Genomic DNA, 19,809 nt, shown 5'->3' on the forward strand with positions numbered 1-19,809 from the left:
CCGAAGGCAGACACTTAATGACTGAGCCGCCCAGGCGCCCCATGACTTGCTTCTTGAGAAGGGCATGAGGCAGAAGTGACTCTGCAGGACTCCTAAAGCCATGGCATAAAAAGGCAGTCCAGCTTGACACTCTCTCTCTTAGGACAAGGCCACATGCTTTTGAAACTCTGAGCTGCCACCTAAGGAGTCTAACAATGTCGAAGCCTCCATGCTGCAGAGACCACACAGAGAGACCACCCAAGGTGGAGATGCCGGAGGACCTGCCCAGTTCCAGGTCCCAGCCGTTTGAGTCTTCCCAGCTACCACCTGACTGCCACTGCATAAGAAACCTAGAGTAAGAACCCCCCCCCAGCCCAGTACTGTCAATCTCCAGAAATAATAAATGACTGTTGCTTTACACCATTCAATTTGGAGTGGTTTCTGACACATCAATAAAAAAACAGAATGAAGATCAAAGAAAACCTCACCATTTTCTTTGGTACTAGTTCCAATGGTCTATGAATAAAGCCTCATTTATACTTCATCTTTGATACCTTTCTTAGCAGTTTCCTTTAACTGTGCTAAGTTTAAAAACAAAACTAAACTTTGTTATCTACACCCTCGAACTCCCTTAAACATTTACTTCAAGTAGCTTATTTAACAAATCTATTTAACCATAGACTTATCTGAAGAGCAAATCTTTGCTCAAAATAAAAACCAATCTTTATGTAACATCAACAAAACCCCTCACTTCTATATTCCCATAGAACACTGACAAGCCAGCTCTCCCGTCAATCACACCATGAAATATATACTGATAGATTGTTCTCATTTCCTCAGCCCTGCAGTCAGGAGACTGCATAAGGAAACAAAAACCGACAAGACCAAAACGTTCACCAACCACTTATCTCTTATTAAAATGGTCTCAAACATCCCTGCACAACCTGGCTATCATTTCCACATTTTGGAGTCAAGCTGTTGCTGATCATGGGATGTTATCCGATAATACAATGTAATCCAATGCAAATCCAACCCAAAGTGAAACTGCAAATCTTGCAAGAGATGCAAGGTTTCATGAGGTCTAGGAAAAGAAACACTAGAAAATTCATCAAAATACCCATACACGACTGACAAATGAAAATTGTATACACAGACCAATTAAAAGTTCATGAAATTAAAAACAATGACAATTGCACTTTCAAAAAGAAGGATTTCCATATTTCAATCACTAAGGGTGACCCTTGTAAAAATTGCAAACATTTTTGTAAAAATGACTCCAAGACAAAATTCAAATGAAACCAAATGCAATGTGTGAACCTTGACTGAATTCTGATTTGATAAACCCAATTATTATATACAGATTTTTTTTTAAGATTTTATTTATTTATGAGAGAGAGAGAGAGATTGAGAGCACAAGCAGGGGGAGCAGCAGGCTTCCCACTGAGCAAGGAGCCCGATGTGGGACTCGATCCCAGGACCCTGGGATCATGACCTGAGCCGAAGGCAGATGCCCAACCGACTACGCCACCCAGGCACCCCATATATAGATATTTTAAAGACAAGTGGGGAAAACCTGAATATATACCAGCTCTTGGATGGTATTAAGGAATTCCTGTTCATTTTCTAAGGTGTGATAATGGTATGGTGGTTGTACAGAAGAAAGTCCAGATTTTTAGGAGATACATGTATTTAAAAGATAAAGCATCATGAGGACTGCAACTTCCAAATAGTCCAAAGTTTTCATATTTATCTTGTGTGTGTATGTATATATATATATATATATATATGTGTATACATGTATATGTGTGTATATATATATATATGTATATATATATATATATATACATACACACACATACACACACACTTTGCAAATTTGGCAAAATCATAACAATTACTGAATCTAGAAGAAGTATAACCAAGTTATTTATTGTTTATTCTTTCAAATTTTCTGCAGTTTGAAAATGTTTATAATAGAGTGTTGGGGGGGAAATCAACCTAACCAAAAACACACACACACACACAAACAGACACACACACACACACACACACACAGAGTCAAGGATTTAAGGATTTAAGGAAGGCCTCCTACATGAAATATGGGGGGCGGGGGGTGCCTGGGTGGTTCAGTCGTTAAGCGTCTGCCTTCGGCTCAGGTCATGATCCCAGGGTCCTGGGATCGAGCCCCACATGCGCTCCCTGCTCTGCGGGAAGCCTGCTTCTCCCTCTCCCACACCCCCTGCTTGTGTTCCCTCTCTTGCTGTGTCTCTCTCTGTCAAATAAATAAATAAAATCTTTAAAAAAAATAAAGAAAGAAAGAAATATGGGGGGGGGCAGTGAAGTTATACCATGGTATCTTTCAATATTATTGGAATAGTACATGCAAAAAAAAAAAAAAATCCATACACTTAATTCATTCCTTATTCTAAAGATCAAAATACAGTTGTCTAAGAATCAATTTTTATTAAAATATTTTGTTTTTTGAAGTTCAAATTAATCTAATAAAAATATGTACTAACTATGATACCTCAGGTAGGTACTACGAATGCAAAGACCAAGCACAATAAGCCTTTCTTCAAAGAGGCCACCTCTCAGCATTCCCAGATGGCACTCACAGGCTCAAAGTAAAAGAAAGTCAAGTTTAAAGAATGGCCCTGCACAGTGATGAAAATGTTTAATAAACTACTTAGGGATATCACAAAGAATAGTTAAATTCAGTGGGCTTTCCCATCATTTCTAACTGAATTCTATTTTTTTTTAAGATTCTACTTATTCATTTGACAGAGAGACACACAGCGAGAAAGGGAACACAAGCAGGGAGAGTGGAAGAGGGAGAAGCACACTTCCCGCCAAGCAGGGAGCCCGATGCGGGGCTCGATCCCAGGACCCTGGGATCATGACCTGAGCCGAAGGCAGACACACTTAACGACTGAGCCACCCAGGTGCCCCTGAATACAATTTTTAATAAGAATACATTTCAAATAGATGTAACATGGAAATTAAACACCTCACACTTAAAAGAAGTGTTTCCTAATAATTAACACACAAAAAGCATGTCACTATGATGATGTAAGCTCCACAAGCGAAGGAATTTGTGCCTCCTATATTCATTGTTGTAGCCCAAGAGTCAGGCCCAAAACAAGCCCTCATAAATATTTGTTGACTAACAATGAATCAATCAATCAATCAGACAAACTTTAGGTCGCATTTTTTTTAAATGCTTTCTCATAGTGTTCATTTATATTTAAGTTATGATAAAAATTCTGTCAGTTTACTAGAAAAAATAAGTGCTTAAATTTTACTACAATGTTTTTTTACAAGCTATCTTCTCCCTGGGTGAACTATGAATGTAAAACGGAAATGGTAAGTTCTTGTCCAAAATCCAACAGGCTTTCATTACACACCATTCCTTTGGGGGCAGGCTGTGAACAAACTTCCATAAGCTCAAATGAAAAATTATGCCCAAATATCTAATCCTAATTTAGGACTGTTCAATATCAAAGCTCAAAATAAAATTTTTTAAATAATAAATTTATTTACAGAATCATCCCTCAGTTTTACACAAAGAATTATATTTCATATAAGAGGTTTCTAGAGAAAAAAAATTTTTAATGAAATTAAGTGTTCTTTATTCAATGCTTTTCACGTTTCGTGGGAATGCTGAGAGGTGGCCTCTTTGAAGACAAGCTTATTGTGTGTGGTCTTTGCATTCCTAGTACCTGAGGTATCGTAGTTAGTACATATGTGAATAGTACACGTGAATAGCTAACTAAACTAAAATACTTTGTTAGGGATTTATTGTTTCTATTATTTAAAAAACACATACTCACATAGACGCATATAAAATGCTAAAACACACTGAGACATCAAAAGTAATTCATCCATAACCCAGAGACAAGTGCACTGTCATTTTCCTCAAGCACTTCTCATGAAACTTTTGTCCTTAACATGGTTAAGATCACAGACTATTTTCTCTCTTAGAAAAATGCATTATTCTTCATCTCAGTGACATTACTAGCTCATCCGTAGCATCTGCAGTGTTTTCCCAACAGCAATGAAGCATCTGAACTGAACCACCCATCCAAGCTGGTTCATCTTCATTAACAGTAGCAAATTCCAACAACTAGGCTGGATGGAGGTAAAGGATGCTATTTGTAGCCATGAAATCAAGCAACTGTCCTAAACTGGGATGGAATTCACACCCTTTACCGCGCTGCGCTGGTTCAGTTGCTAAGTCTAACCTACTAAATTAATCAGCTACAGCCAGTGCATAACCTAGCACATCAAATTTATTTTTCATGATAATACCAAGCTCATTTTTGAAGACAGTTAACACTGTATTCCTTTCTACAAGAACTATTCAACTGATTTGAAACCCTATGTACTCATTGCTCTAAGCATTCTGGGCTTCTTATAGTTCCTCAAATGTACTGCCCTCTCTCACCTTAGGGTCTTCACACATGCAGTTCCTTGTGCCTACAAAGCTCTTCCAGTCCTCAACGCCCTGCCCTGCACCACACCTTTGGTGACCAGGGTCCTCTCAGCCTACCTCCTACTCAGAATCCCCATCCTCCTTTTGACTCTTCTGGAAAGCTTTCCTTCTTCACAAGACCAGGCTATGTGCCTCTGGGGAAGAATCCAAAACTTCTTTCACTGCACCACCGACTAAGCTCCACCACTGACTAAGCTCCACCACCGTGCACCCAAGACTATAACTGATAATGTAGCAGAAGCCCCCAAATTTGCTCCTTTAATGGCATGTGTGTACACAAAGTGTATATATCAATATTTAATTGCATTTATATATAGTAATAAATATGCATCAGAAAAACAAGTAATTTCCCATGCCCATTCCAAAAAGAAAAGGAAAAGAAATAAAGCTGAGTTAGTGCAGGGGCGTCTGGGTGGCTCAATCGGTTAAGCGTCTGCCTTCAGCTCAGGTCATGATCCCAGGGTCCCTGGATCGAACCCTGCGACAGGCTCACTGCTCATCAGGAAGGTATGCTTCTCCCTCTCCCTCTGCTGCTCCCTCCTGCTTGTGCGCGCTCTCTCTCTCACGCTCTCTCTCAAATAAACAAAATCTTTAAAAAGAAAAAAAAGGGGCGCCTGGGTGGCTCAGTCGTTAAGCGTTTGCCTTTGGCTCAGGTCATGATCCCAGGGTCCTGGGATCGAGTCCCGCATCGGGCTCCCTGCTCAGTGGGAAGCCTGCCTCTACCTCTCCCACTCCCCCTGCTTGTGTTCCCTGTCTCACTGTGTCTCTCTCTGTCAAATAAATAAATAAAATCTTTAAAAAAAATAAAAAGCTGAGTTAGTGCAGAGTCTAGTCTTTGCCACTTAACTAATCACTTGGGCCCCCCTGCCCTCAATTTCCTCAGCTGTAAAATATGAAAAACCCTAAAATCCCCCTTGGGTGTAAAACTCTGAACATCTCCAAAATGACTCAGCAGTCAATGTCAAGTAGACTAGTAGGCTACTCAAGTGAAAAACTAACGTCAACTAGGGCGCCTGGGTGGCTCAGTTGGTTAAGCGACTGCCTTCGGCTCAGGTCATGATCCCGGAGTCCCGGGATCGAGTCCCGCATCGGGCTCCCTGCTCAGCAGGGAGTCTGCTTCTCCCTCTGACCCTCCTCCCTCTCATGCTCTCTGTCTCTCATTCTCTCTCTCACAAATAAATAAAATCTTAAAAAAAAAAATTTTTTTGAAAAACTAACGTCAACTATTACAGACTAATGTACAAAATGATAATAGGTATCTTGAAAAATTGAACAAATTCCTGATGAGCACCTGACAGTACTGGGACTTACTAAATAGCCTTCCAAAAAGAACAGTCTCAACTCACTGGAAACCAAAGGGGAACGAAAACTCCCAATCCCAGGAGACGTTACACTGTCAATGTGCTTTTGCTTTATCACCCCTTACTTCAAATAAGCTTTCGCCACACGGAAACTTCCCCATTAAGTTTACATGGAAAATATAATTAAAAGATAATATAACTGCACTGAATTCATTCGTGTCAAGTTAAATACATTGGCTCTCACAGTTTAAAATATTCTGAAAAGATATAGAAGAGTTGGGATGGTTTTTAAGAGCTCCCCTCCACTTAACCCACCAAGGTGGTAAGAATTTACAAGTCCACTGCTTTTACATACCTATTAGAATGAGTACAAAAAGGAAGAAGAGCAGGTCTAAGGCAGGAAATAAAAATTAAATCTTAAAGTGGCAAAGCTGAGGAACATAACATCAACTATGGCTCATAAAACAGTATGTACAGCCCTACAGTTCACAGAGACTCCAAGCTGAAATGAACTTTCAGACATCAAACACATCCCCCCATCTTACAAATGAGTAAACTAAGACTCACTGCAGGGAAATGACTTGCCCAAGACTACACAACTAGTTAACAAAAGAACCAAGCCTCCTGACACCGAGTCCAGTGGCTTTTTAATTCTCACAGCTCTTCCCAACAGGACCCATCTATGGTACATAAAATCCTAAAGATACACAGTTACACACTCAAATTCTGTAGAAATTTTAATACTTGATATTGAATGTCAGTGTCATAAAACAAACCTGAAGACAGATGAAAACTTAGTACAAAACTTAAAGGAATTAAGCAGATACATCTAAATTCAGATATGTATTTAAGTAATCTCTAAACCCAAATTGGGGCTCAAACTCATGACCCCGGGATCAAAAGTTGAATGCTCAAAAAAAAAAAGTTGGATGTTCTATAGACTGAGCCAGCCAGGTGCCCCCACATATTTTTGACTATTTCATCTCACCTTGGGGTCTTAAATCTGATGTGAAATTCCATATCCATCAAAACAGTTCTTTCCCATGAATGCCTATAACCACAAATAATCCTGAAATATTTCTGGCAGAGTACTATATAAAATTAAATATCTTATTTTATTTATTAAGGGGGGGAGGGGCAGAGGGAAAGAGAGAATCTCAAGAAGGCTCCACACCCAGCTCAGAGCTGGATGCAGAGTGGCGCTCGCTCGATTTCACAACCCTGAGATCAGGACCTGAGCTGAAATCAAGAGTAGGATGCTTAACCACCCAGGTGCCCCTGAAATTAAGTATTTTAAATGAAGACAATAACAATGAAGGAATCAGAGGACACACAGTCTCACATTTAAGGGTCTCTCTCCTGGTAGTATTCAAGGTGATCACAGGATCAATCCCAGCCTGTGCAACACGAGTGAGCAGAAAGGAGCATAGACTCCCCATATAAGCTCTTCAAGTATCCCCTCTCCCTTCCTTGCCAACTCCAACAATATGTCAGTCTAAGCATTAGGAAGAAGCAACCTGTTTTCACACCCCGCTGAGGCCTATCTTCTTGTCTGATGCCTGGACAGTACCTTCCGCAAACAAAAAGCAAAGGAACAAAAACAAACAAACAACAACAAAAAAAACCCCACTGTCCATATGTAAACTGCTCTCACACACTGTTCTCACACAACACATTATCACATAACTCTGATTATCAATATCACCCCCTGGTGAAGCCCTGATTGCTGACAGTATCTTCCATGTCTCTAAAAGAAAATTCATCACACTCAAGAGAACAGAAATAAAAGAATGAACCAGTCTCCACACCCTGCAAAACCCTGTCTTCAAAGCCCTTCATAAGCACCAGGTTTAATCATCAGGTCCATCTTCCCTGTCATTTATATTATCTAGTAGCACTTAATTCCCTATTACCTGTTTGCCTCTCCTGTAAAATGCATGCCCCATGAGGGCAGAGGCCATCATCTTTGTATCCCAATGTATATAATTCAGTTGGCAAAACAGTTACTGAATTGAGTAAAAGAGTAAAAATTTATTCTCCCACTTTCTTTGTTCATTTTCCATCATCGATGAAATTTAAGTGAAAGAAATCACAGACAACCATAGACACAGTTCCTTCTCCCACTGAACCATTCTACAATATAAAAATCCTTTCCTTAGCACAATCCCAAGAGCACAGAAACTGAGCAGAGAAAACCTACATGATCCGGCCCAATTCATTCACTTACCAATAATAGCTGTACCACTGACTCATGGTCACATAGCCAATTAGCGTCAGATACAAAAAAAAAACAAATCCCTGACCTCTCCCTCTCCCTCTGACTTCCTCCAATTTAGATCCCACTCACCATCATGTCAAAGACCGAATGACTAAAAACTTACTCACTACCTAGAATATATCTCATCAATTCAAACTTGTCTAAGAATGCCAAGTCTTCTCTAAATTTGTGTCTTCTAATCTATGTTATCTTAGCAGAGAAATAAGCAATTTTCAAAAATGCACATGGGGAAATGTTCCTTTAAATCTCTAGCACTTTGCAAGGATGTCAAAAATACTTGGTAAAATCAAGATGTTACCATTAGGGTAAGCCAGATTATGGGGACACAGGCCCTCTGCACTATTTTTGCATCTACTTGTGAGTCTATAATTATTTCAAAGTAAACAGTTAAAAAAAAAATACATGGCACACCCACCTGATGCCGCTCCCTGGGCCCACTAATCTATCACCTCACTATTCTCCAAACTTGCCCAACGAGGCAGAGAATGTTCCAACTGCCCCTCAACCCCAAAGTTCCAGAAAGGGTTGGTGCAAGAGATTCGTGAATCACAGCTGGTGCAACAAGTGAAACCCACTCCTGGGTTAGCACAATGTTTGAGGGTGAGAAGCACACAAACGTTTACTGAATAAGGAAAACTAATCTAACACAGTTTTCCAACTCAGTGCTGACAACACATGGCAAATATTTGTACAGGCTAAACTCCACTACCTCTTGCACCAGTCTTTCAAAGTTTGCTAGTGGTCTGGATCAGCTTCACTCCCCCGGCTGGACTGTAACCCTATGAGTACTGACGTGTGTTATTAAAAAGCTACCCTCTCAGTGTCTTAAGAGTTCTAGGGAGGGGCGCCTGGGTGGCTCAGTCGTTAAGCGTCTGCCTTCGGCTCAGGTCATGATCCCAGGGTACTGGGATCGAGTCCCACGTCGGGCTTCCGGCTCGGCGGGAAGCCTGCTTCTCCCTCTCCCACTCTCCCTGTTTGTGTTCCCTCTCTAGCTGTGTCTCTCTCTGTCAAATAAATAAATAAAATGTTTTTTAAAAAAAAGAGTTCTAGGGCGCCTGGGTGGCTCAGATGGTTAAGCGTCTGCCTTCAGCTCAGGTCATGATCCCAGGGTCCTGGGATCAAGTCCCGCATCGGGCTCTCTGCTCCTTGGGAGCCTGCTTCTCCCTCTGCCTCTGCCTCTCATGAATAAAGAAATAAAATCTTTAAAAAAAAAAAGAGTTCTAGGGAGGACCTAATATTTATGTAACTTTACTCAATCTTTTAAAATTTCATTTGTAGAAAAAACCAAAATTACTCTAGCCTTGAGGAGCAGGAAAACCCTCTATTCTCAAGCCAACAGCCTATATAGAACCTGTAGTCTAAGGGGGAGAGGAAGTCTGGGGCCAGTGAGGCCCTGGCAAGCACAGCTCTATCTGCTGTCATCAATTATTTTAATTGTAATACAAAGGAATGTGAACAGGCCTTTTATACAGTAATCCTTAAGCTTTTGTGGGCCTGATGATGGTGGTCCATTCAGACACTATGAGTACTACTTTAAATCAAAGAACCTCTTAAATCAGAAAAGCCACAGTAAATGTTTTTACTACAATTTGGTTAGGTTATGTTACTCTTATAAAAATTCAGTGTTGTCAGAAAAACTCCATTCCAAAGAAAAAACAAATGGTTTAAACATACCACGCCCAAAAACCAATGCTATCACCCCTCAAGAATGTCCTAGAATTCACCAAAGAATGATCAAATCTTCATGAAAGCTAAAAAAGCTTTTTACATTTCCAAAAGTCTTCTGAGGAATCTAGAGGCCCTGGAGAAGAAAAGAAAAAGACCAACTGCCCTAGCCCCTCCACTCAAGAGAGTTTTGTGAAACCAGAAACATTCTGGAATGGTATGGGGTGGCTGCTAACCACATATGACTCCTGTCTCTGGATGCAGGTGTTGCGCACATTCTTCAATAGCTTCCAGCTCTCCGAAGTGGTAGAAAGATGAGCAGCTGCTGCCAGCAAAATCAGCCCACATGTCATCGCTGCCCTACAGACCACGGGCTGCCAAGCTGCCCAACGGAAGATACCGGTCCTGGTTCTGGATCCCTTCAGAAGTGACAGAAACCTAACAGGGAATCAGGAGGAACATGTGGCAGTAATTTGGATTCATCCCTTGCTTGTGACTGCAGGAGGCAGAGAAAAAGTAGTTCTATACCCGCCCCCCCCCAGAAGACCAACCACAGAAAGGAGAGAGCACACCGTCCACAGCATCAAAGTACTGACTCCTGCTCAATTATTCTCCATCTACATACAATAATCAGAACACCTGATAAGAAGAAAAACACAATCACCATTTAAGGAAAACAACAAGGGATTTCTGATAGGAGTGAAGACCAGGTTAAACACCACTAGAAATAAAAGCATGCTAAGAGAATTGAACGTTTAAACTAAATATGCACACAATTTAAGAAAAATCACTTGATTGGTGCTTCTTTTAAAGACAATGTAGGGTTTCTATATGCAGATGATGATACAGAACAATAAATGGACTAGTTCAAATTACTTCTGGACAAGAAACAAAGCCATTCCTACAGTAGAAGAAAATAGATGTTGAACTGCAAAACCCAATACCCCTCCCCGAAACGCCTTTCAGAGAACCTGGTTTTCATCATTTAGACATTAAAATAACCCTACCATATTGTCTCGGCTTTCTTTTTTTTTTTTTCCAAAGATTTTATTTATTCATTTGTCAGAAAGCGAGCGCGCACACGCACAAGCACACGCACAAGCAGGGGGAGCGGCAGGTAGAGGCAGAGGGAGAAGCAGACTCCTCGCTGAGCAAGGAGCCTGATGGGGATTCGATTCTGGAATCCCGGGATCACGACCTGATCTGAAGGCAGACGCTCAACCAACTGAGCGACCCAGGCGTCCCTGTCTCTGCTTTCTTAACTTTCCTCACATTAACTTCCTAATCTCAAATCTGGCCTTTTCTTCCTTAAGGTTTAAGCCACCCATCATCCTCCACTTCTCACATCATAGCAAGCAGACTGTCAGAGAAAATCTCAGACGAATCTCCACCATACCCCTAAGTAAGAGGGTATGGGAGCCACTCACACAAAGGCCATCTCTGGAGTTTCAGATCAGCTGTGAGGAAGACCTAGTATCTTAGTTCACATAAAGATCTGGAACACCTTGTCACCTGTATTTGGAAACAGCAGATTCATGCTGGAGCAGAGCTAATTTCTTGAAATGGTAGGTTCTCAACACTTTTTCTTCTGGATCACAAAAAAATGGAGCCTGAACTGATGGGGAAAGGAAATAAAAATCTATCCATTCATTCAGTCCACACTGCTTCCTACACTGGACACTGTCATATCTCTATATGCAATCTAGAATACCATCAATACTAATGGATTCTAAAATATCATCACTTCGGGCGCCTGGGTGGCTCAGTTGGTTAAGCGACTGCCTTCGGCTCGGGTCATGATCCTGGAGTCCCTGGATCGAGTCCCGCATCGGGCTCCCTGCTCGGCAGGGAGTCTGCTTCTCCCTCTGACCCTCTCCCCTCTCATGTGCTTGCTCTCTCTCATTCTCTCTCTCTCAAATAAATAAATAAAATCTTAAAAAAATAAAAAAAATAAAATATCATCACTTCATATATACAAATTTTTTAAATTAACACATAAATTTGCTGTCAAGAAAAATATAGATTTCTTATAAATAGCTATTTCGTATGAAAAATACTGTAACATATTAAAGTCAAGAGAAGTTTCAAGAATATAAAACTATACCCAGGATGATCACAACTATTATAAAAACAAACAAAAATATCCAGGTACAGAAAGAGACTAGAAAGCCACAAAATGTTAACAGTGGTCGCACTATTAAACTTTTTAAATTGATCTTCTGTATTTTCCAGATCTTTTCCAAGAATGTTTTTTTTTTTTTAAAGATTTTATTTATTTTTTTGACAGAGAGAGAGACATAGCGAGAGCAGGAACACAAGCAGGGGGAGTGGGAGAGGGAGAAGCAGGCTTCCCGCAGAGCAGGGAGCCCAATGTAGGACTCGATCCCAGGACCCTGGGATCATGACCTGAGCTGAAGGCAGAGGCTTAACAACTGAGCCACCCAGGCGCCCCTAAAAATTGCTTGTTATAAAAAACATTCTGGGGTGTCTAGGTGGCTCAGTTGTTAAGCGTCTGCCTTCGGCTCAGGTCATGATCCCAGGGTCCTAGGATCGAGTCCTACATCGGGCTCCCTGCTCTGCGGGAAGCCTGCTTCTCCCTCTCCCACCCCCCTTGTTTGTGTTCCCTCTCTCGCTGTCTCTGTCAAATAGATAAATAAAATTAGAAAAAAATAAACCAATAATTCATAATCACAGTGAGCTAGGAGAGGCTGTTTTCATTTGCTCAGAACGCCAAGGTGGCAAAATGACAGAAAAAGAGACCACAAATGGAGTTTGTTTTCTTAATTAGAAGTAGATACGATAGGGGTGCCTGGGTGGCTCAGTCGTTAAGCGTCTGCCTTCGGCTCAGGTCGTGATCCCAGGGTGCTGGGATCGAGCCCCGCATCGGGCTCTCTGCTCGGCAGGAAGCCTGCTTCTCCCTCTCCCCCTCCCTCTGCTTGTGTTCCCTCTCTCGCTGTGTTTCTCTCTGTCAAATAAATCATAAAAAAAAAAAAGAAGTAGATACGATAGGGCGCCTGGGTGGCTCAGATGGTTAGGCGTCTGCCTTCGGCTCAGGTCATGATCTCAGGGTCCTGGGATCGAGTCCCGCATCGGGCTCCCTGCTCCTTGGGAGCCTGCTTCTCCCTCTGCCTTTCTCTCTCGCTCTGTCTCTCATGAATTAAAAAAAAAAAAAGAAGAAGTAGTAGATATGATAAAAGTGGGGGAAAGAAGACGCAAGTACATTCTCCCGCAACATAATACTGCTTCCTTCAATACACCCCATAGGAGCTACTGAAGTGTAATTATTTTTTAAAGATTTTATTTTTTTAAGTACTCTCTATACCCAACGTGAGGCTCAAACTTCTAATCCGGAGATCAACTGTCGCATGCTCCACCGACTGAGCCAGCCCGGCGTCCCTACTGCAGTGCAATCTGACGCAGCCTTCAGTGATTCCACTTTCCTTTAGAGACCAGTTCCTAAATAACCTAACTGCTAGGGAAAAATCCTTATTTCTTAAAATTCACCCCATTATTCCTAGTTGCACTTCCGTGTACTGCGTAATTTCCTTCACAAGTGTTCACTCCTAAGCCTATAATTTAGTCCCTGATTTCCTGATTTATAAAACTGATATGCTTTGTTTTGATTTTCAATTTTTTGTTTGGCTATTTCATACCCTGTCTTTAAGCTTTTACTTTCCTTAATCAGCTTCATTTAGTCATTTCAGTTAAACTTGCCTGTACCTTTCCAGTACAGTCCTCTAGTATTACTGTGCGTAACAATCTCAATAATCAGTGAGATTTCCCTCTGGTTTGGTGATGTGATGCTCTATCCCACACAGACTAATACTTGTGTTTTTTGGTGTAGCATACTGAAATTTCAGGCAGCTTTCCACTACTATAACATCTACCCACCACAACCTTGGTTCAGCTCCATGTAATCCCTGGCATGTGTTCAGGCGCCTACTTAGAGGGCAAGGATATCATCCCTGAATCTTTAAAACCCAACAGTTCCTAATAAAAATCAGGACCACCTACTGAATGCCATGCCCCATGCAAAAAAGCACTTTCTACATCATTGTTGTCCAACAGAACTTTCAGTGATGGCACTGACATGTTATCTGCACTGTCCTATATGGTGGCTACTAACTACATGTGGCTACAGAGCACTTGAAATGTAGCTAGTGTTGCCAAGGAACTGACTTTTTAATTTTAATGTTAAATAGTCACATTATGAAACTAACAACTTATATTGCTGGAATTTTTCTTCATAAAAGTCATCTACATTTATTTTTACATCTGTATATATTCAAGATAAGCTAGGACAGAGTTTCTCAACCCCAGCACAACTAGAATTTTGGACAGGATAATTCTTTTCGTGTGGGAGCTGTACTATGCATTGTAGGACGTTTAGCAGCTTCCCTGGCCTCTATCCACTAGAGGCCAGTAGCAATGCTCCCGCTGTGACAATCAAAAACGTATCTCCAAACACTGCCAAATATACCCGGGGGCGGGGGGAGACACGAGACAAAACTGCACCCAGTTGAGAACCACTGATCTAAGACTAAGTATGGATTCTGCACTCAACGGTAAGGATATTCTAGAGCAATCTCTTTGATTTCCTGCTTTTTGATTTGAAAATCAGACACATAAAAGCAGTCAAAAGTAACCATCTCTTCATATTTTCCACATGACCCACATTATAATATTTGTGTTTTCCTACCCACTATCTCAGTTGTTCCCTACCAACCTTGAGATGGGTACTACGCCTGATTTAGAGATGGGGAGGGGGAGCAGGGGGAAGACAAGGGAGTAAGGCTCTAAGTGGTTAAATGACTCGCCTACCAGCACATAGTAAGTAGCAGGAATGAGACAAACCCAGATTTAGATATTCAAAATTTCTAACTCCTCTCTGTATTATCTTACCTGGTAGCCTTACAGTACCTAAAGGGAAAGCTCCTCAGAGAAAAAACCTTTTGATACGACAATGTCAACCCAGTCTGTTTGACTGCACAACACATTACAATGCCAAAAAGCAAAGCTCACAGGAAAATTCCACATAAAGACACTGAGACCTGGTTCCTATTGTAACCAACCTGCACCATGAGGAATAATTCAGGACAGGGACAAGTCACGGCATACCCACATCACCTTAAAAAGGCCTCTCTTAGGCCAGTTCTAGGAAAGGGTTAAGAGGGTCAGGCCCCTGACAAAAGGCCTAAGTGGAAGGAGGAGGTGAGGGGAAGAAGAAATCAAAACTCTAAGACAGGTGGCTGATCTAAGGCTGCCATGCCTCAAAAGGCAACGAAATCTCCGAACACAGGCCATGTGGAACAGTGGAAAGAGACCTGGACCGGGGGGAGGGGAGGGAGACCATCATGTGGACCTCATCTGTCAGTAGCTCAGTGTACCCCTGGATAAATTCCACAAAGCTCCGGGCCTGTTTTTTCGACTCATTAGTGAAAAGACTGGTCTACAGGACTTCTTTGGCACTTTCCAGATCTTAGTGAGTAGGCACTTCCAGCTCTTCCCATGTTCTTGATATCCTTTTGCTGTTTCTCGGAGACAATGATTCAAGCAGGAACATAGTACTAACTCAAGAAATTCACTAGAAAGAAAATCAAAATGTCACAAAAGTATCTGAGCAGGGATGGTTTCAATTCAACACAGTGAATATTTGCATAGGGCCAGCCACTCAGCACTAAGGACCTTTTAATCACTCTGGGAAGCCACAACCAACATCCTAGGCTCTCTGAATTCCTCTCCTCTGCCCTAGCCACCCCCACCTATATTCATCAACTGCATTCATTATTTGGTCTCCCAGGGCAATGATTAAAGATTCTAACCCAATATACAAAGATTATTACAGAATTAGCAAGTCTGAAAATACAAAGAAAAAAAACACAAACTTTTTTCACAGAGTATATTTTAGATATTTGAGACATCACACCATTACACTCAACAAAATATCTGACTTTTAACAGGATGTGGCTATTTTATTTATATATATTTTTTTTAAGATTTTATTTATTTGACAGAGAGAGAGACAGCGAGAGAGGGAACACAAGCAGAGGGACTGGGAGAGGGAGAAGCAGGCTTCCCGCGGAGCAGGGAGCCCGATGTGGGGCTTGATCCCAGGACCCTGGGATCATGACCCGAGCCGAAGGCAGACGCCTAACGACTGAGCCACCCAGGCGCGCCAGGATGTGGCTATTTTAAAAAGAAAACTTATTTGGAGAAGAAAATATTGATGTTTTGAGGCCCCCTATATTTTCTTTTCTTTTTTTTTTTTTATTTTTTTTAAAGATTTTATTTATTTATTTGAGAGAGAGAGAATGAGAGAGAGCACATGAGAAGGGGGAGGGTCAGAGGGAGAAGCAGACTCCCTGCCGAGCAGGGAGTCCGATGCGGGACTCGATCCCGGGACTCCAGGATCATGACCCGAGCCGAAGGCAGTCGCTTAACCAACTGAGCCACCCAGGCGCCCCGAGGCCCCCTATATTTTCTTTAACTCACCAATTTATTTGCAATACCATACTGCCTGTCCAATCTTACTGCTTTTCATGTAAAGAATAAAGTCTACTTATTTACACCATTTTTCATCCAAAAATATCATTTATCATTTCATTCCTGGCACAGACACATTTCTCATATAAAAGTCAAGCTATAGTGGCACACCCTTTTTGACTACCAAAACTTACTAAAACTTGGTAAAGTTTTTATCTGAAGATGAAAATATTCTGGGCTTCTTGTTCCATTTAAAAGGCTCCAGAAAGCCAGTCTGTTTTATAAACAGATTTTTGTCAAGCAATGCAGCAATAGGTTGAGCCTGTAACTCTGCAATGAGGTATGCAAAAAGGATCTTTCCCTTTGAAGGGGAGACACAGAACAGCTCCACCATAAGTCAGCTACATCAAAACAGGGTGCATGGCTGTCTCAAATGCTGTCCTCACAAATCTCAACAGACCATTCTTTACTGCTACCAGCTCAACTGTTATGTCCCCAAAATTTTACCTACAGTACTTTCTATTTTCTCAAATATCTGCCACCTCGATACACACATTTTATAATATGAATCAGATCCACTTCTGTTTCATAGAAACTCATGATGGTTTAAATATTCTTAATATTGTGTACTGACACCACAGGAATCAAAACCAAAACTGATTACTTGTTTACATTAGGAATGAAAAAAACGTAGCTTAAAAAAGGATACATTTCCTGTAAATTCCCCAGACTAACTGAAGTAAAAGGAATGTTCAAAAATGAATCAAAGTGCCCAAGACAACTGGCAAAATAGGTTTTGGCATACACAGTCAATTGAGTAAGCTAGTCAGGATTCTTGGTATATATAAAGTAGGACTAATATAGAAAACATGGCCACCTCTCTCCTGCCTGGTGCAATTTTGTAAGTTACACTACAAGCACCACCAACTTGGTTCTATGAATGACAGTAGAGCTATCCTCACTAATAGCCCAGTTCCAAAATTTACAAAAACAAAACAAAACAAAAACCTTATTAAATCTCAGAGATCTCTATCTCTAATGAGATAAAAATCAGAGTAAGGATCACCTAACAAAATGTTAAAATAAAACGTATTTCAGTATTTTCAGAAGTTATTTCAAAAGTTTCACGAACATGTTAAATACAATATAGCTACAGCAAAGATTAGACAAATCTGAACCCACTGCCACAAACCAAGCGGCCAGCTTTCGGGTTGAGAAGCTGTCCGCCCCACCTGAGGCGGTTAAATACTCGGAGACGGAGGCCAATATCTTAGCAGCAAGTTAGGCCTCTTCCTCCCTCCGGGAAGCGCATGACAAACGGCGTCATGCAACTTATGTCACCCGGTCACTTAGCAAAAATCGTATCTAACTTCTAAACTTGGGTCCCGATGGCCATTTATACTCAAAAGAAATAGAAAGCAGCTATATCATTGGGGGAGAGGGAGGCTTAAAATGCCCCACTTTGTGGCCCCGTAAATATTCAGCCCATCATTAGATCGGAGTCCTAAATTCTAAGACTTACTTTAATGGAGGCCTCCCTCAACCTTCTCCGAGTCTGTTTTGCAACAGTGAAGGAACTTTTCCTGCTTTATCTTAGTTCCCTGAGAGCATGCGGCCCTGCAATTCAATATCCTAAACTGGCAGGGAACGGTGGAGGAGGCAAAGGGAGGAATCCACAGCCAAAATAGCCTTCTTATTAAAGACAAAAAAAAAAATCATAATTCCTCCTCCGCCCATAGCAAACCCATCCCAGAAATTTACAGCTTGTTAAGAAAGCAGCATTGCGAACTGCAAACGTAAGAGTTTTCCTTTGACTCTACGCACGGTTTTCAGCTGTCAAATTACAACTCAGGAAAACACTATCATTAGAATAAAAAAGGAAACAAAAAAGCTCCCACCATAAGGGCTGGGAGAAGGAGCTTACCAGCCCCGTTTCGGAAGGAGAGCAAAGGGAATCCAATCCACTTCCCCACCCCCGCCTGAATTCATCCCCTCCCGGGCAGGCAAACCTCACTGCAGGAGCTCAAATTTAATAATAATAACAATAATCATGGCGCTTCCCCCCCTCCCAATGCGATCTGCCGGGAATCAGCCTCCCCCTCCCCTGGGATCTCCAGGCTTGGCAGGTCCAGACCACCCCACCGGACACAGCTCCCGGGGGCCCGGGCCAGTCCGGTCTACCCCAGGGCCCCTCGCCCCGCTTCTCCTCTTCCCTCTCTTTTTACCTCCACCATCCCCCATCCGCATTGTCTGTCTCAATTCAACTTTGACTAATATGGATTCCTCGGGCCTGGGCCGGGTGGTAATTACAGACCGCCCCCCCCCCCCCGGGCCCGGATTCCCCCCCCCCCCCCCCCCGGCTTCACGCCGGCCCCCCGGGGGGGGCGGGGGGGGGGGGGGGGGAGGAAAGAGGTTGCAGCGCGCTTTCCCGTCTACACCGCGGGCACCGTCTACACCGCGCTCCCCCCGCGGCCCCGGACCCCCGGGACCAGAAGTTTGCCCCGGAAGGGGCCTAGCCGGGGACAGTGAGGACCCCCCCCCCGCTGGCCGGCCGGCGCGTAAACACGGGCTCCCGCCCCGACGCGGCCCCGTGGGGGAGGGGAGGGCGGGGAGGCGCCCCTCCCCCCGCCCGCCCGCCCGCCGGCCCTATTACCTGTCATTGAGCTGGTCCTCGGTGCCCGGCAGCGGGTGAACCACGAAATGGATGGACGTCATGGTGCTTCCTTCTCGTCCTCCTCCCGAGGACGGCCCCCTCCCGCTCTCGCCCACCCACCCCCGAACCCCCTTCCCCTCCCCAAAACCCACTGCCGCCGCCGCCGCCTCCCAGTCCCCAAATGGAGGGAAGCAAATGCGCAGGGGCCGCCGCCGCCTCCCTGCCGGGCGTGTGTCCGCGGCCCGGCGGCCCGGCGGGGCGGGCAGGGGCGGATCAACACGCCACCCGCTCCCCCCGGCGACAGCGCGCAGGAGTGCGAGGCCGGCGGCCGGACCCGGGGCGCGCCGCCGCCAGCGGCGGCCGGGCGTCGGGAGAGGGGGCGACTGGGGAGGGAGGAGAGGGGCGGGCTGCGGGGACGGTGTGGTCCCGGCGGCGGACGGGGTCCGGACTAGGGAGGTGGGGAGGGAGATGAGCCCGCACCGCGCGTCACTGGCGAGAAGCCGCCGCCACCGCCAGCACCGCCGCCGCCATCTTCACTTCTGCCCCAGTTTCTCCGTCTCGCAGGCTCCGCTCCCGAGCGGCGGGGGAGGGGCGAACGGGAGGAGGAGAAGGAGGGAGGAGACCGGCGGGCGGGGGCACGGCTGCGAGGGGGCGGGGCTCCGGGAAACGGGCGGTAAGGCCCTTTCGATTGGGCGGCTCAACGTTGTCGGGCCACGGCGCTGTAAGGCGCGTGCGGATTGGTCCGTTCGGCCCCGAGCCCAGCCCCCCGGGGGGTGGGATAGCTCCCGAGTGAGTGTTCCGGAGAGCACGTGTTAGGGAAGGAGGAGGCGGAGGGGAGCCCGCTGGGGCGGGGAAGAAGTCTGGGAGGGAGGCTAAGTGTGTGTCCCCGGGGAGGTGGGAAGGAAGAGGGGCTCATGCGCTTCTCGCTCTGATTTCCTTGGGGCAGCCCTAATTATTT

The 19,809-nt window shown here is 43.8% G+C and overlaps 1 protein-coding gene across 1 annotated transcript in view; it reads right to left on the bottom strand.

Annotated features, from left to right (window-relative positions):
• Positions 1 to 18,951, bottom strand: part of UBR5 (ubiquitin protein ligase E3 component n-recognin 5) — a 137,924-nt gene extending 118,973 nt beyond the window's left edge. Inside the window, exon 1 of the mRNA XM_021688707.2 lies at positions 18,852 to 18,951. Coding sequence (XP_021544382.2) covers positions 18,852 to 18,913 — 62 coding nt within the window. The 5' untranslated portion in view covers positions 18,914 to 18,951. The remainder of the gene's footprint in view (positions 1 to 18,851) is intronic.
• Between the last annotated feature and the right edge of the window lie 858 nt (positions 18,952 to 19,809).

Source organism: Neomonachus schauinslandi, chromosome 4 (assembly GCF_002201575.2).
Source record: "Neomonachus schauinslandi chromosome 4, ASM220157v2, whole genome shotgun sequence".
NCBI classification, from domain to species: domain Eukaryota; kingdom Metazoa; phylum Chordata; class Mammalia; order Carnivora; family Phocidae; genus Neomonachus; species Neomonachus schauinslandi.